This window comes from Carcharhinus amblyrhynchos, chromosome 31 (genome assembly GCF_965287045.1).
Source record: "Carcharhinus amblyrhynchos chromosome 31, sCarAmb.v2.hapA, whole genome shotgun sequence".
Taxonomy (NCBI): domain Eukaryota; kingdom Metazoa; phylum Chordata; class Chondrichthyes; order Carcharhiniformes; family Carcharhinidae; genus Carcharhinus; species Carcharhinus amblyrhynchos.
This window is the reverse complement of record NC_137354.1, coordinates 11213344-11230959: the sequence shown is the minus strand read 5'-3', so window position 1 is coordinate 11230959 and position 17616 is coordinate 11213344. Positions and strand designations below refer to the sequence as shown.

At 40.7% G+C, this 17616-nt stretch overlaps 1 protein-coding gene across 3 annotated transcripts in view; it reads right to left on the bottom strand.

Moving 5' to 3' along the window:
* LOC145360548 (2-oxoglutarate dehydrogenase-like, mitochondrial) overlaps positions 1-17616 on the bottom strand; it is a 96927-nt gene that overhangs the window by 21752 nt on the left and 57559 nt on the right. For 2 of the 3 annotated variants that reach the window (XM_080215821.1, XM_080215822.1), the window contains exons 16-17: positions 15959-16086; positions 6284-6462 (exon numbers count right to left, since the gene is read on the bottom strand). In XM_080215821.1, coding sequence (XP_080071947.1) covers positions 6284-6462; positions 15959-16086 — 307 coding nt within the window. The remainder of the gene's footprint in view (positions 1-6283; positions 6463-15958; positions 16087-17616) is intronic. The other variant, XM_080215823.1, reaches the window with a different exon arrangement.

Below are 17616 nucleotides of genomic sequence, written 5' to 3'. Positions count from 1 at the left end.
TAAACTCTGTCCAGCTTCAAGTTTGGATGTCTGGGGTTTCTAACTTTGACTTAGAGGAGGCTGAGGGAAGATTTAATTGAAATACACAAAACAATGATGGTGCCTTGACAAAGTAGTTATGGAAAGACCTATTTCTAAAAGCAGAGAAGTCAGTCACCAGGAGGCATAGGTTAAAAGTGAGAGGCTGCATGGATGTAGGAGTTGGGGGAGGAGGAGCAGAAATCTTTTAAAACATGCAGTATGCATGGCTATCCATCAGTAGAACCACGATTTACTGGTTACTGTCAAGGACTGAAAAATGAATCTCTGACACCTGATGGGCTGACTGGCCTCCTCTTCTGCTGTTATTTCCTATAAACCCTTGGCAATTGCCTCACTTCAGTCAATGAGATCTTCAGCAGGACCATTCATACGAGTTAAGTAAGACTTTAAAATAATTTTGCCAATGACAAATGAGATGAGGATGTAGAATCTTGTCCATTTGAGCACTGGCTCTGAGAAAATTCAGAAGTATGACTTTTGTTGTGCCGACCTTGGAGTTGAAATTAACCTTAGAGCTATGATAATACCACACTTAACAAACACACTAGATCCTACATGTGAAAACTGTTCATTAAAGCGTTACACTCTTTCTATATGATTTTGCTTTCTCCTCATCGATGTCCACCTTCTTAAGGACTGTTAATTTCGATGTAATTCATTGGCACCCTGGGACATCATGAGGACAGGATAAGATGCTATGTAAGAACGTAAGTGTTTTTTAATGGTTCTCTAGTCAGTGTGCAGACTTGGTGGGCCAAATGGCCTCCTTCTGCACTGTAGGGATTCTATGATTTGAGTGACATGATGGGCAGCTAGTCACTAGGAAGGATGTAATGGGATGGCTAGTATTGGAATAACTCTCCTTCCCTGTGTGGAGAGTAATCCAATGATTAGATGAGAATGGAAGCTTGTGAGGCATTATATTTGGTACATTTCTGCTTTATTACATACAAGCTCAAAACTCTAGTGTGTTACTCCTTCCCCAATGCTCCTGCACCAGGTACAATTTCAGAACTACACCTCATTCTATTATCATGGGTTTGTATGAAAGATGGAACCATTGAGATGCAGTTGTCATGGGGAAAACTACAGGTTTGATTCAGTTATATCACATTTTAAATGGACGCTACGTGGAATATCTAATTAGTCTTGTATAATGAGCTAAATTTCTGGGGAGTAATTCAGTTACAGGCTTCAATGATTTTTTTTGGGTTCTTAGTGCAGTTGAGATTGTCAGAGATAAGTTCAGTTATAACTCCAAAAGATAACATAAATGAAACACTCCCTGCAATGTGAGACTGGGTTATTCTTCCTTCAGTTATTCTGAAAGAACAAAAAGCAGAAATGTTCTTGAATGTCAGCTCAACAGCTGATTGCCAATGCAGAGCACACCACAGTTGTAAAATAAGCATAAAAGATGAGGCAACTCAAAGGAATGATAAAATAATGCCAGGCTTGGGTAGTAATTGACTGACTGTTAGAGAAGGAAATGGAGATGAGGAACTGGGGGAAAGTACGTTTGAGCAACAGACTTTATAACGGGTCTTGTTTCCAACATTCTTGGAGCTCTGGAGAAGAGAAATATTGTGCAAGATAATGGGTAGAGTTCTCCCAAAAAAATTCTAAGTGTCGAAAGTGCATGAAAACTGGAGTAATCCATCCTGGTTTTTTTCAGTGGGAGTTCAGAGAAGAATCTCCCACACTTGTGCACTGCAGAGGCCACCAGTGTGAATATCATTACATTTCAGGCAGCAGGGCCTATTCCCGATGGAGAGGCGGAAATCAGCATGCTGAACGGGCCACTGCACATGCGTTGATCTGTCAGTGCCAAGATCAGTGCATGTACAATAGCCCTGTTATCGGACAACAAATTTTATGAAATTGGGCACACAAAATGGAAGCAAACTAAAGCTACCCTCAGAGCCCTCCACTAAAAAAAATCACAAAGTAACAGATACCGATCAGTAGGCAAAAGCATGCTTTTAGAATGCAAATGAGGGCTAGCACATAAGGGAAGCTGGACAGGATGGCACCTACAGGAACTAAAGCTCCACCCCATCAAAATCAGCACCTTTAAACCAGTCAAACAACCCATGGAGACACCTAAAATTAGCATAGTTAAGGGAACATTCCTGGTCCCTCAAAACCTCTTTTGAGATCAATGACACACCTATGGTTCAAACCCCGGAGATTCTAGACTATTAAATAACCAATCAGACAAAACAATTAACACACACCTCAAACAACTTCCTCAACACTTGGAAACATCGAGACAGGATGGCTAAGGTCGAATACTGTAAATAAAGTATTAGCATTTGAATCGCATACTGCACTGAAGTTCAGGTATAACTATAGCCTGCTGCGAGGGACAGGCAGAGCGCTTTCGGGACAGTCCGATTGTATGTCCTGACTGTGCTTCTCCGTCGACGTAAAAACAAAAACTGTGCCGTTATTGAACTTCACCCTAAGTCCGTAGTGGTCAATTCGCCCACTCGCACTAACAGCCCCATACTGACAGCCTCCCGATTTGCTGGTCAGCCCTGCAACACCAGCTCTCCATCCCACATGGTCCGATTGCTATCCCCTGAGCCCAGCCCCAAACATCACCCCCTCCGCAGTGCTGACTGCAGAGTGGCAGTGGGACCCCCACTCATAGATCGCCCCTGAGGCTCCATCCCCTTGGCACAGCCCTATGCCCAATGAGTAGTGCCAAGGTGCCACCTGAGCATTGGCACTTCATGCCAGGGGAGATAGGTTACATCTGCCAGGGTACCAATGCCCAGGGGGCATCGCCCCCTACTGCCTGACCCCTTCAGAGGGCTCCGAATGACCTCCCTTCACTCAAGGGGTTGAGCTGCTAGCTCCCCGAAAGTGGAACACACTGGCGGGATGGGAGACACCAGCTGACCCACTAATCACATTCAATTAATATTGAAATGACTATTTAAATGATCTGTGCGTCTCCCTGCCGATTTCAAGCACTAAGCATACGCCGCTGGAACTCCAGCACTGGAAGCGCAAGCAGGGCATGAACGCTCAAGCAAAACCCGCGAATTAGCTACCACAGGATTCACCCAGCCTGCTGCACTAAAAGATTAGCACAGCGGGATGGGAGAATCGCAGCCAACATATTTGAAGCTTAGAATGAAGAGGATAGATATTCAGAGGAGCATTAATCTTAGTAATAACAAATTAGGGCAGCATGGAGACACAGTGGTCAACCCTGCTGCTTCAGAGCACCAGGGACACGGGTTTGATCCTGGCCTTGGGTGACTGTGTGGAGTTTGCACGTTCTTCCTTTCGTCTGTGTGGACTTCCCCTGGGTGCACTGGTTCCCTCCCACAGTTGAAAGATGGGCAACTTAGATGGATTGGCCATGAGCAACCTGCAGGGTTACGGGGATCGGGCAGGGGAGTGGGCCTGGGTAGGGTGCTGTTTTGGAGGGTCTGTGTAGACTCAATGTGCTGAATGTAGGGGTTCTATGAAGAATGAAAATCAGGAAAGGCTGTGTTAGAGAGGGATTAGAGGTAGGGAAGGTTCAATTATCAGGTAGGCATTTTATTGAATCTGATGCAGGAATGCTAGAGGGGAAAAATGCAAGAAAAGTGCTCCAGTATTAGATGGAGTTGGGTTTTATAATGAGCTAAAGGTGGCTAGGAAGATACATTTTTTTGTAAGCATGAAAGATTGAGATCCGGTATAAAGTAAGGCCAAAAGTAAAGTAATCATCAAAAGGAAAAAGATGTGATCAATTTAAAATTGTTCATTGCATTGGAAATGTATACCATTGTTTAAAATTTTTTAATCAGCATAGCAGGGAAAATTTGCCTAAATCAATCTCTTCAGTAATTTTGTTCATTAATTGTTTGGTTTTTCATTAATGCTAAGCTCAGATATCAAGATAATTATCTCAAGTCTAATCTATCTTAAGCAAACTATCCTTATCCTAAATGATTAATTGAAAGACCAACATGCAGTTTACTCTCCTTACAGTAATAATACATAGAAGATAATGTGGTGAATTTTGAAGAATGCACAAATGCATTTCTGAAAATTAATGAATACAAGCAGTGGACTATCAATACTGTTTTTAAGAACTAAATAAAAATGATGTTTAAAGTATGAGTAAACTTAAATTAACTTTGATTAAACAGAAGTATTTTTTGCCTTGATTTTAAAATTCTCAACCTTTTTTCCCCCAAATCCCTCCATGAGTTGTGTTCCTCTACCTCCAGACGCAAAACCCTCCAAGATATCTGCCTTTCTCTAATTCTGGTCTCGAGTATCCACTGGTGGCCTTGCCCACTATTGCCCAAGCCCTAATCTCTGGGATAACCTCCCTACACACCTTTCTGTCCCCTTAGTTCACTTTCCTCCTTTAAGGCAATCCTTAGAACACAGCTCTTCGATCAAGATTTTGGTTATATGTGCTAATTTATTACTTTATAGCACAGCATCATGTTTTGTTTCATATTGCTCACGTGAAATGTCGTGGGACATATTGGACACAATCTCACAGGATTGTCAAGCTGGTCAATTGGCATGGTGAGCTGGTAAGATTGGGTTCGTGCCTGGTTTCCATCCTCTTGTGATCTTGCTGGGCTCATTTACCTGAGGCCTCCACCAACAGAAACCAAGTGTGTTGGCCTCACTGGTGGAACCAGAGGCCATTGAAGCCCTCGGGTGGTCAGGAGCAGGGTTGGGTAGTGCCCATGGAGCCATGCTAGCTTTGCACCTTAGCAATGCTTGGGGGTGAGGGAAGCTCTGTAGGGGGGCGGGGTTGACCGGTGGGGGCAGTGATTGCCCAGGCTGGCAATTGCAGGGGTTGGGTGGGGGTTAGGAAGTGACAGATCTCCCATTTGATTTGATTTATCATTGTCACATGTATTAGCATACAGTGAAAAGTATTGTTTTTTGCGTGCTATACAGAGCATACTGTTCATGGAGGAGGAAACGAGAATGCAGAATTTAGTAGTCACAGATAAGGTGTAGAGAATGATCAACTTAGTGAACAATGTACACAGTACACTGGGAGATTGGGGCAACTCCCTGGACATGTATTATAAAATGTTACATTTTGGTGGATCAAAAAAAAGTAAAAATTAGACATTGCATCTCAAACAAGTAAAGAAAGAATCAACTGTGTTTGGGGGGGGGGAGGGGGGAGGAGAGATCTTCAAAGGCCAAACCTCTGCTTGCTTTACATGAAAGTCCAATACTTTTGTTTCAAAACTAAGGGTGAAATTCTCAGAAATAGACAAAAATTGGATTGGGGAATGTGGTGTTTTGCCCACCGACAGCAGTGGTGATGTTTTTACACTATATAGCGTTGGGTGAAAAGAATTTACAAGCATGGATTCCATACTATATCGCTAACCAGTGTCCTCTGATTTCCCACCCTGCCATCACCTCAGTGCTTCAATGATCCAGGTGCCATATTTAAAGGACGCCCCCTACACACTGGTAGCTCTCTTGAGGTTCCTGGGAAGTCACGGCTGCCAGATCCAGAAATATTCTGTACCTAATTTTATGGACATTTCCCTCAAATATCTGCTGGACAGAGTGAAGACTCGCTGCAATATATTGTACCCACAATCTGCGCAGAAACCTGCAGCCAAGGTAACAAATCCAGCATGAGAAGCACTAGCAGCAGAGGTCACGGCCATAAACTCTGCAGAAGAGGATGAATGATCTCCATTCTGTCAGGATAAATCATTCTTCTCATCATTCACAACTTGCAGACCCATCACGTATCTACAGGGATCTCACTTGATGCCAACTCAAGGCATACCATCACTAACTCTCCCTCCTTCATTTCCCAATCAGGCCATATCCCTATCCCCTCCTTGGTCCTACTCACGTCAGGTGTCCTCACCATCTGCTCTGGCATGCATCCTGCTTTTACTCTCTCCATCTATCATCATGCAAGGCAGGCTGGCACACCAAGAAAGAGATCCCAAATGAGTGGAGGGGGATGCCAGAGCAGCAAGTCCTCATGGACTTTGAGGAGTCAGCCATTCAGCTAGCCACTGAGAGCAATTCCTCTGCTGATGGTGAGGTTGGTGGCACTCAACGAAGTGAGAATCCAGCGCTGCTGCATCCAGACTACCATGCTGGGAGTAACATCTCCTGCTTCAGCATCTCGCTGCTTTCTCTCTCTCCCTCTTGGAGCCTGGAAAACTAATTAATCTGACTGAAATGCTCTGTACATCTTTGCAGGCACAAATAAAACCGGTCTTACCATTCCCTCCATTCCATGGGGCAGGAGCAGCACAATTCCATTGTTCCTGACCCACTTTGCTTGGCCCGAGCTTATGAATTGATCCAAAATGCACTGTGCAGTATTGTTGAAGTCACCAAATTGAGCCTCCCAACAGATCAGAGCATTTGGGTTAGCCATTGCAAATCCAAGTTCAAAGCCTAGAAGCAGAGAAGCAGTCTAAATCACGTAAAATACTAAGTGGTTACATTACAATTTCTTCAGTCTATTGACTCAAGTATAAATATAATCATATTTGATAGCCTAAGCATAGAATCCCCACAGTGCAGGAGGCAGCCATTTGGCCCATCAAGTCCGCACCGAGCACAATTCCACCCAGGCCCTATCCCTGTAACCCCACATAATTACCCTGCTAATCTCCCTGTCACTAAGGAGCAATTTTGCATGGCCAATCAACCTAACCTGCACATCTTTGAACTATGGGAGGAAACTGGAGCACCTGGAGAAAACCCATGCAGACATGAGGAGAATGTGCAAACTCCACACAGACAGTGACCTGAGGCTGGAATCGAACCCGGGTCCCTGGCGCTGTGAGGCAGCAGTGCTAACCACTGTGCCATCGTTATAACAGTTGACGGACTTAACTATTGGCTAAGCCCAATGTGAAACAATGCATTCTAATTCAGTAACGGAGTTAAATCAAAACTATGCATGTGTACCGTCTCTCATGGAGAAGTATCATAATACAATGAATTTATTGATTTAGCTTATAAACAGGAACAATATTTCAAGACAGCTCCTTGCTAAATCATATACAAGAGAGTTTTTTTATTTGGTTTCATATTAAATAATTCATCAGAACAGGGGGCCCAGAAAAACTGGTTTCTTCAACCATCACTGCTTAAACCACTAGTTGTTGGCAACCTGACAATCCTCCTTTAGCTCCATTCCCCACTGCAATAATTTACAATATTTGTTTGCTTAAACAGAAGTGCTGATTATATCACTTAGTTGCTTGGAGCAATTACTGAGCTGAACAGTGTGACAAAGCAGAGGTAGCATCAACAGGGATACAGTCATTAACCCACAGCTTCATCTGCATATTAGTTTAGTTCCATCACTTTGCTGCGCTTGTTGCTGGCAACAACTTTACTTAAATATTAGTTTAAAAAAAATCAGGAACAAAGATTTTGAAATTTTGGATAATTCTTTGTAAAAGCTAGTTCCTTTTTTAAAGGAAAGGATAGTGAATATCAAACAAGCTCTTTAAATTTAATTGTTTTCCTATAGTGTAATGTTATTTTGAGCAACTTGCATAAAGTTTTAGCGTATATGCGTTTTTTAAAAATTCATCTTTAAAATTTTAATAAAACTGAGTTTTAAAAATTAGTGATATGGGCAAACATTTACTTTCTGGCAAAAGTGCCAATAATGCAAACTACAACATCCTTTACATCTATCTATAAGAGCAAATAAATTACAGCTTGGGGAATTTTCTGTAAATACGCTGGATAACTTCCAGTTATGGCTCTAAAACGAATGGGATCGATCTTTGCAAGTTAATTTGTAAAGGATCTTGGACAGGTTTTACAATCAACCATCGTATACAGCTTAAATTGTTGTAGCATCCATTATCAAAAAATGTCTCAAAGCAGAGTGAAAACAACAGATCCTAAAAGGAGAACAGGGAAAGAAGTTGCAGGTGGAACCAAAAATAAGGTAAATGAGGATATTTTTCAGAAGGTTTCTAAAAGCAGGATGTCAAATGAAAAGGCAGGGAGCTTGAGGATAGAGGCATAACTACAATAGCATCATCGAGGATAGGAGTAAAGAGCGTAAGTATGGGATGAGGCATACAAAAGCCAAAGAAGCAGAGAGTTCTCATGTGGATATGTATGGTTTTCAGAGACTGCAGAGACACAGGTGCAAAGCATGAGAGCAAGGATCAGAGTCTTTAAATCAATTCCTCAGGGCATGGAGCAATTGGCAAAGACAGCAGCACAGATGAAATTATTGGGCACAATATTCTTAATTAGTTGGAATAACCTCAAGAATGTTTCAGAACATGAATCTCAAGACAATAAAGGTACGGTGTGCGGATTGAAGTTTTACAAGTGGTGGAAAAAATAGGGGCAGAGGCAGAGGCAGAAAAAAATGTAATAATATAAACATATTATAATATCCATGTTATTATCACCACTAGATATTTTTGATTATTAGACTATAAGACAAAATCTTTGCATATAACAGGATGGAGGAGGACTTTCACTTGTTCAAGCATGCAATTCCAACATGGAAAAATCTGTGTGAAGCCCCAAAGTGTTCTCTTTTTAAAAGGTTCTACATTGATCCGATGATAATTAAAACAATTGCCAGCTCAAATTTAATCACATGTGCACTAACGTCTGCAATTAAACAAAAATCAAAAGTAAATTGTAATAGAGAAACTGCAAAACTCTGGGGATAAGGGAGAGCAACGGGATCTGGAGACAGACATGTCAAGTTGTTGTCATAAACATAAGGAGACTGACTGCCCACGCACATCATCTTACAGCACATTTATTAACAAGAGGCAGCAAATCATGTTAAGAAATGTCTGTACAGTAAAATGTAGAAAGAGCGCCTCTGGAAAACGAGAAAAAAATGAAAGCAGTTTTTAGCTTTAGCAGCTGGGGACCACATATTTATCGAGAAAATAAGTTCAAATTCAATGATTGCCAATCAATAAAGCTCACTTGCTTCAGTTGGATGAATTTTGACAGATATCATGTAACCTGGAGAGCATTATACAACCCTCATTCCTCAATTGGTGTTTCCTTCCAGATCATCTCTCATGAATTAATTAACACTAGTTGTAGAGAAGACTAAGGTTATTCTCATTCCTGACTTTTAGAGATAATTGTCTAAATTACAACACTAACCACACTTATTTTGTTGGTATTTCATTGATGTTGGGGCAATCCTCAGCTTGTGAAAGGTGCTTTATAAATGCACATCCTTCTTTTTCAAAAAAACTAAGTGTACCTCCCCTGCATTATGTCTTTGATACACTGCACTCCCTGATATAGTTCTTGAACAAGTTGAGATACAGGGCCAAGACGGTGGCACAGTAGTTAGCACTGCTGCCTCACAGTGCCAGGGACCCGGGTTTAATTCCTGGCTTGGGTCACTGTCTGTGTGAAGTTTGCACCTTCTCCCCATGTCTGCATGTGTATCCTCCAGGTGCTCCAGTTTCCTCCCACAGTCCAAAGATGTGTGGGTTAGGTGGATTGGCCATGCTAAATTGCACCTTAGTGTCAAGGGACTAGCATGGTAAACACATGGGGTTGTGAGAATAGGCCCTGGGTAGGATTGTAGTTGGTGCAGACTCGATAGGCCGGACGGCCTTCTGCACCATAAGATTCTGTGAGGGCATGAGAGTAGGGGCGAGCAGACAGCTTGGAAGTAAAGTAAGTGTGGAGTCTTCATACATCACGCTGGCTCACCCTGTATTGTGCTGCAAGCAGGCTCGACAAAGGACAACTGCCCCTTCACAGGAGCCAATCCCACCCTTAGGAGTTATTGGCCAATCTGATTGGCTGGTAGTTCTATCAGTCCCAGTAGTTGCCACTCCTCAGACTGCAGGAGGAGCAAGGACTAATGGATCCCTGAAAACAGGCAAGTCTTGGGTAAGGAGGAATTGAGCAAGTCTGGGAGAGGGGGGGGGTTGGGAAGATGAGTTTAAGTCTGCAGGCAGTTTAGGAAGAGGGGGGGGTGGGTTGGCAGGAGGGTTTCATCTTAGTGGGGGCTGTCCGGTTTGACAAAGGGCAGCCCCCAACCTGGAAGCCCCCTTCCCACCCAACCTTTATTTAAAAAATCTGGACGGCCTACTCCCACCGACAGCCCGCATTGTATGTTGCAAGGTGTGGGCAACATATGATCAGGTTCATATGTTGATCATATGAACAACAGTTTTTGGCATAATTGTTTTTGCCAAAATTATTTTTGCAATAATAATTTTGCAACTATTATTGCAATTATTGCAATAATTTTGCAATTATTGCAAGATTAATAATTTCTTGCATTAATTAATACGAGTTTTTACATTAACTCTTAATGCAAGAGTTTTTTGCATTAAAACTCTTAAGTTTTAATGCAAAAACTCAAGAGTTTTTGGCATAATTGGCCCTTGATCATCTATTTAAATATGGAGGGGAAGCTACTGAGTTCAGTAGTCCAGCCCCCTGTATTATGGAGGTGAGCTTAGGGGTAAGTGGAATGGTGATGGAGTGGGCACACAGGGCACCCACCCTATTTTCCGCAGCCCCCACCAAAACCATGATTGGCTGGAGCATGTAAAATGCAATCCATAATTAATGAGACTTTTTACAACTCGTGTGTGGATATCAAAGAGATTGTAAAGAGGTTTTCCTGCATTATGTACATCATAAAATATCACAAAGCAGTCCTGTGATTTGGCACAGGTTTCTGGTGTCCTGGAACCCACCTGTTTATATTGTTGGCAGAACCTCACAGCATGGGTTTAGTTGTTAAAAATCAAGAGCTTGCAATGTTGTTCATCCATTGTGTCTCTTCCCCAAATCAAAACAGCATCATTTTTTAAATTGCAAATGACTTGTTTAAATAACAAGTTTATTTTTTCATAGTAAGATAAAAGCTATCTAAAGACCCATCCCATAAAAATACAATCAAAAACATATTTTTATATAAAACTGCACTGAGAAATGTAGTATAATTCATTTAAACTAAAAATCCTTGTATTTTTAAAATGCTAGGCCAGATTTTCTCAAGGGACCTTCCAGTCCTGCCGACAGCACGCTCCTGCCATGGGTTTTCCAGCAGCATGGGGTGGATTCAGAGGGACCAGAATATCCTACCACTGGCCAACAGTAGGCTGCCTCCCCCGCCAAGAAACACACTTCGGGGAGGGTGGGGGGGAAGAAGCCCACCTTTTGAAACCTCAGATCAAAGAGTGCAACTTATTCTTTGATAAATTTAAGAAATCCATAATGTTTTTAAAGTAACTTAGCAGCCAAGCATATGATAAAATATTAGCATTGACAAGGAATGTAAGTAAATTAAGCCTCAAAGAACTTACTTCAGAATGCAGTGAGGGCATTTTTAATCAGTTAGGGTTTTGCAGTTCATTTATGGTAATAATAATTCTTCAGACTAGCAAATTTGGCAATAATAATTCTCTATGGCATTCCTTCTGCCTAGGTAACACAGCTGCATGAGAGAAGCTAGGCAACTAACAGGCCAAGCTACCTTATGAAGATTAGACAGAGCAAAAAGCAAAGAAGAAATTGTCGGGTGGTAATGATACAGTTGAAGAATTGGTTTAGGAGCAATCTTTTGAAGGTGGAGAGGGCAAGGCAGACACCTACAGAATAACAACATTGCCCCTGAAGCTCTTAATGAATCACTGGTATTGTTCCATGTTATAAAAAGTCCCATTATAATTAGGGTGACAGTCATACAATGCAATATATATCCATGAAGCATTGGACTTGTGCCTAATACATGAGAGAAGAGCTTTAAAATGAATATGTGGTTCACGCAACTGCCCAAAGTTTTGAAAAGCCAGTAACAAAGCTCTGTTAGAGATACAAAATTACCCAATGATCATCACATTCAAGTTTAGGCTTTCAGCTGGATTGACACCAGGTATAATGCAGCATCAAACATCCATAATAATGGGAGGGGATCTCACAGAAAAATAATAGCAAATTAATATAATTGAGGCTTATGGTGAAGTTCAACTTCTGCTGGTCTTCCAATATATTAGCTTATTTTCCAAATCAACGTGTACCAGCTGCCTGTTTCATAACAATTCCCAGTGAAACAGCCCCTTACGACCAAGAGTTTTTCTATGCATAATATGTATAAACATGTTATTTTGATTATATTACACAGCGTAAGTTGCCCGACTATTGCTTTGATTATGGACAGAATATTAAATATTCAACTCAGTCAAATTAATCTTCTGCCCTTCTGATCCATATCAATTCCCAGTCCCTAATTTCCACTGATCTTCTGAACCAATGTTAAAGTTTATTTATTAGTCACAAGTAGGCTTACAATAACATTACAATGAAATTACTGTGAAAATCCACTAGTCGCCATGCTCTGGTGCATATCCGTGTACACAGAATTTAGCATGGCCAATCCACCTAAACAACACATCTTTCAGATTGTGGGAGGAAACCTGAGCACCTGGAGGAAACTCACGCAGACAGTGGGAGAACATGCAAACTTCACATAGACAGTGATCCAAGCCAGGAATTACGGTCTTAATATAATTGCTAATAAGCTATAAGATGGCAAGACCAGTTAAAAGGAATTACTCTGCAGCCTTGCTTATCTGTGATTTCACTGTTGATACAAAAATTTGCACAATTCACATCTGGGCTGAAAAGTTAGCTGGCAGGAGTGGCAGGGTGGCACAATGGTTAGCACTACTTCCTCACAGCGCCAGGGACATAGGCTCGATTCCCGGCTTGGGTTCCCTGCTAGCTAACTTTTCGGCCCAGATGTGAATTGTGCAAATTTTTGTATCAACAGTGAAATCACAGAAAAGCAAGGTTGTAGGGTAATTCCTTTTAACTGGTCTTGCCATCTTATAGCTTATTAGCAATTATATTAAGGCCGTAATTACTTCACATGCACAATTAACCCAATTACGTACAAATTTGCATAAGTTCATGTTCTAAAGTGAAAACATTTGTTTTAATTCCATTGCTTTAAAAAAGAAAATTCAAAATGATGTAAGAATGACATCAACCTGTGTTTATGTAGCACCTTTCACACTAAAAAAAGGTCACAGAGCATAAAACAAACAAAAGAAGTGCTGATCTAAATAGTAGGAAGGATAACTGGTAGCTTTATGAAAGAGGAAGGATTTAAGGAAGATCTGAAGGGAGGAGAGATGAAGAAGATCTGAGAAGAAATTTTAGAGTGTAAGCGCAGGGGATGAGGTATAAGTGGTTAGGGCTGGATAGCTGCAGGTGGGTTGGGGTGTAGTGAGAGCTGATGGGTAAGTGCATGGTTTAAGGGTCTACTAAAATGAACCTGTTGGACTTTAACCTGGTGCTGTGAGACTATTCACTGTAAAGGTCAGTCACAGACAAAAGGCAGAATTCTACCCCAGAATTTCTAATTTCAAAGACGTGTATGGGATATGGGATCATATATATGGGCAATCTACTCACTGGCAAAAACCACACCCCACCATCCCCACCAAAAGTTAGCAAAATATGGGGTCGCCAGAGGAACCCCCCTCCCTCCTTTGCAGTGCCAAACATTTCTGGAGACTAGTTGAGAATCGCGTCTGGTTCCTGGTTGCGCTGGAGGGTCAGTGAATTGTCGGAGCTAGTTGACTCCAACTTTAAACCGACTCTGCATATGTAAATAACGATTAATGCATGCTAAGGGGTTCATGCCCAATTGCCCCCAATGTCACAGAGATGAAAACAGGTGGCATTTGTGACAAATAAAGTTTGAAATTTCACTCAGGGTGGAAAAGGGTGCTGAGATTGTGAAAACTCTACTCTAATCCAAAACATTTTCCTGGTAAGGGGATGGTGGTAAGGATATGGAGTTATGGCAGAGGGCCATGATTTCCCTCTTGCCAATATTTGACTGGAAAGGCTTGGACTCATGCAAGAATAAATATAGGCCACACAATTTTACACACACTGACAGTGAAGAGTGTCCAAAGAAGTGGTGGAGAGGTACAGTTGGGTGTCATTGGCATATGTGTGGCATCTGTTGCCGTGTGTAGACATGTTGTCTCAGGGCAGCACAGAGGAGGAAGAGGTGGGAGACCAAGTGTAAATCTTTGAGCTATTTCAGAACCGATGGTGGCAGTTGCTTCTAGAAGTTGCTTCCATAGATGGAGATGCTTCAAAAGGTTGGAAGTGGAAACAAGCAAGGGCAGTCTCATCTACTCGACAAATGTATTGAGAAATAAACAAAGTAGCCTTTAACATCCTCTGAAATTAAAACACGTTTTATGTAAACTAATAATCTGAAAAATCACTCATGGGTATTTGGATGACAGCGAGTGCACAATTACTTAATATCACCCTGAAAATATGAATGTAATACTTGTTGAAAAAAATGACAAATCAAGTAATGTCTCTCCTTAAATCTCAAAAGATAACTCGATGACTGAATATTCAGAATTCTAACAAGTTTGCAATTCTGTTATATGTGAGATTTTATTTAAAATCCATATTTAGCTTCACATCGCTCATTTCAGAAAATTCTCCCACAGGGGCACTTTACAGCCCTAGATACTCATTTTATACTCAAGACTAACTTGATAGAAAGCTTCTAAGTTTTGAACAGGTGCCAGTGTTATATGGTAACATCTGGCAGCCAAGCTACTTGTAAGTTTATAATGATTCTTGCCTTGTGCCTTCCACACAGGATAACTTGAGGGAAGTCCTCGAATGCTACTGTAATACTGGTCCACAGAGTTATTTTACGGAATTAAACAGCACTAAAATTTTAAACCACTTGGGAATTACCCATACTTTAAAAACTATAATCAGTATGTTATTGGGCGTTTTCGTTCGGCAGAACTTTTAAAATGAGCAAAAGTTTCACCAGTTTTTCAGTACAATGGATGATAACCTCACTGAAGCTTTAATGACACATCAGACCAGATATAGAAGTACTGGTGGTAAAGTACAGATACAAGTGCCCACGACTCATGCTACCGCACCCCCACCCCCCACGCTGCAATTTCCCGGCCCCGGAAGTCTTTGGCTGTCATCCATTCATTGAATGTGGCTGAGCTACTGCAGGCATTATTGGCTTAGCAATGCGTGTACACTGATGGAATCAGCACACCGCCAGGACCTCCAAGGTTGAGATCTTGGCCTGCCAGGAGATGCGGAGGATACATTAGTAATTGCCTCTGCAAAATATTCAATCGAGTTGGTCAAGCAACGGTTTCCCTTTTGAAACCCATGTTGACTATTCATTACTATATTTTCTTTTCACAATACTATTCCATTCTCTGATTTAGTAACTATGTACTCCCTTTTGGCAGCACTTTTATTGTAAAGCAGACGGACCCATTGTAGTTTGGCAGTATTTTCTGCTTCAGTTTTAAATTTGTTTAAATTTCATATCTGACAATCATAGAATCCTACATTGCAGAAGGAGACCACTTGGCCCATCGAGCCTGCACTATCTTCCATATTTCTACGTTTGCCATTTTCTCACATTTTCTTCAGTTGAGTCAGTACACTACCTATTCACATGTAAATAAGGTTCACCGATCTGAAAGGGTGCAAGATTGGTCTAGTTGCATCACTACTATTTCTTAAACTGGCTCAGTCAGGGACATTAAAGAACTTCACAGGATCATTGTTTTCAATCAAGACATTCACACAGTAGAAACATCTTACTTAAAAGGAAATTCTATGAGCATTAACTATAGACACTTGCTGAAACACAGTAAAGAAACCATAATGATTTATCTAATTTGCAAAACACAGATGAATAATTAGATGAACGCATCATGAATTACTTTTAAGTAACCACCACACTGAAATCTTTGAATTCATATTGAGCTAGTACCTGTTGCTTCTACACCAGTTCTAGTCCAGCATTTACACTTATTAGTAGTAAAAAATTAAAATTACATTCAAAGAAAAAGGATACCAACACAGTTTAACATACCCAAGACACCAAACTCAGAAAGTGAGCTGTTGCAAACAGTGTAAGGAGCTTGGTCTGGCCACAAATGGTTCATGGGCACACAGGTTTTTTTATCTACATCTTGATCGTGCAACACATGATGACGATGGCTGCGGAAGTAACAATGTTTGACATTAAAGATCCACGCAAATACAAGAGCACACATTGAGGAGCAGAAATTAATGTATTGCTTCCAAAATACTGCACTTCTGTGGTCAACATAATTCAAAAAGCAAAATTTTCCTTTATCCTCATTCAATTTTGAGCAATATCTTTTTGAACACTTTGTTTTAAGTAATTGTTTCTTAAGGGGACAGCAATACAGCATGGACTGCAGCATTATTTAGCTCAGGTTAAAAAAAAGCAATTCTTAATCTAGTCAGTCAAAAAAAGACTAGGGCAGATTTTGGAACAAAATGTTTTTTTTAGAAAAAAGGCAGATTGAAAGGTTTTAGCTATCTCAATTTTTCATTTTTCTTATTCGTGGAACAATGACTTCTGTCCGACAGTCTGATGCTGGATACAAACGCAATACCAATTGATTGGTCTGCATCAAACCAAGTATCTGAAATTAGTTCGCTACATTGATTTCTGGAGGCTTTCTTGGAAGAAAATTACTCAAATAAAACTTCATCTCACGCAGGTTGAAAGCTCATAAAACTTACAATGGATCAAATTTCAGTAAAAAGTTAAAATACCACGTCACCATAATTTAGACATATATTAATATAATGGGGGTGATGGTTTACATCAATGCATGTTATAGTTTTATCATTGCAACATGAAGATTTATTGAGAAGTAGCTGACTCTTGAATACAGTTAAATTAAACACGTCCTTCCAAGGAAGATTATTTGTTTTTCTAACTGTGAAATTGCATCCTTCGAACAGACATTAATTTAAAATAGAAATTTTTTTAGAAAGTACTTGTTTTACACAGTTAGAGCAAGAGGCATATCTATAAATGTAATAATTCATAGTATCTGGCCATCTATCGTTCATAATCAGATGCAATTACGTAGGAAATACAGGACAAATCAACCATCCAACAATCCATGCCAATGTTTAGGTTCTACTTTAGGTTTAGAAGTGGAAAGATGGATGGAGGCCTACCATTATAACCTGATATTGCTTTCTCCCTTGTATGTTTGCCTAGCCTCCCCATAAATTCAACTTTACTAAGTATTCACTTCCATTACTCTCTGCAGTAATGAATTCCACATTCTCATCATTCTTTGGATAAAGAAGATTCTTCTGAGTTGTGTATAGGATTTCTTGGTGGCCATCTTATATTGATGGTCTCTAGTTCTGCTCTTCTTCACAAATGGAAACATTCTTTGTATTCTCATGATCAAGATTTCTATTAGAGAACCCCTCAGCCTTCATTCTCCAGATGAGAGAGACTCAGTCTGTTCATCCTTTCCTGATAGGTATAGGCAGGAATTTCTGTTATCATTCTTGTAATTCTTCTCTGTTCCATATCCATTTTATAATATGGTAACTAGAACTGCATGCTATATGTGGTCCAACCCAGGCTTGATACAGTTTGAGCACAACTTCATTACTTTTCAGTTCTACCCCTCAAGAAATAAAGCCCAATGTTGGTCTGTTTTTTTTTTATATCTTTGCTAAACTGTGGTG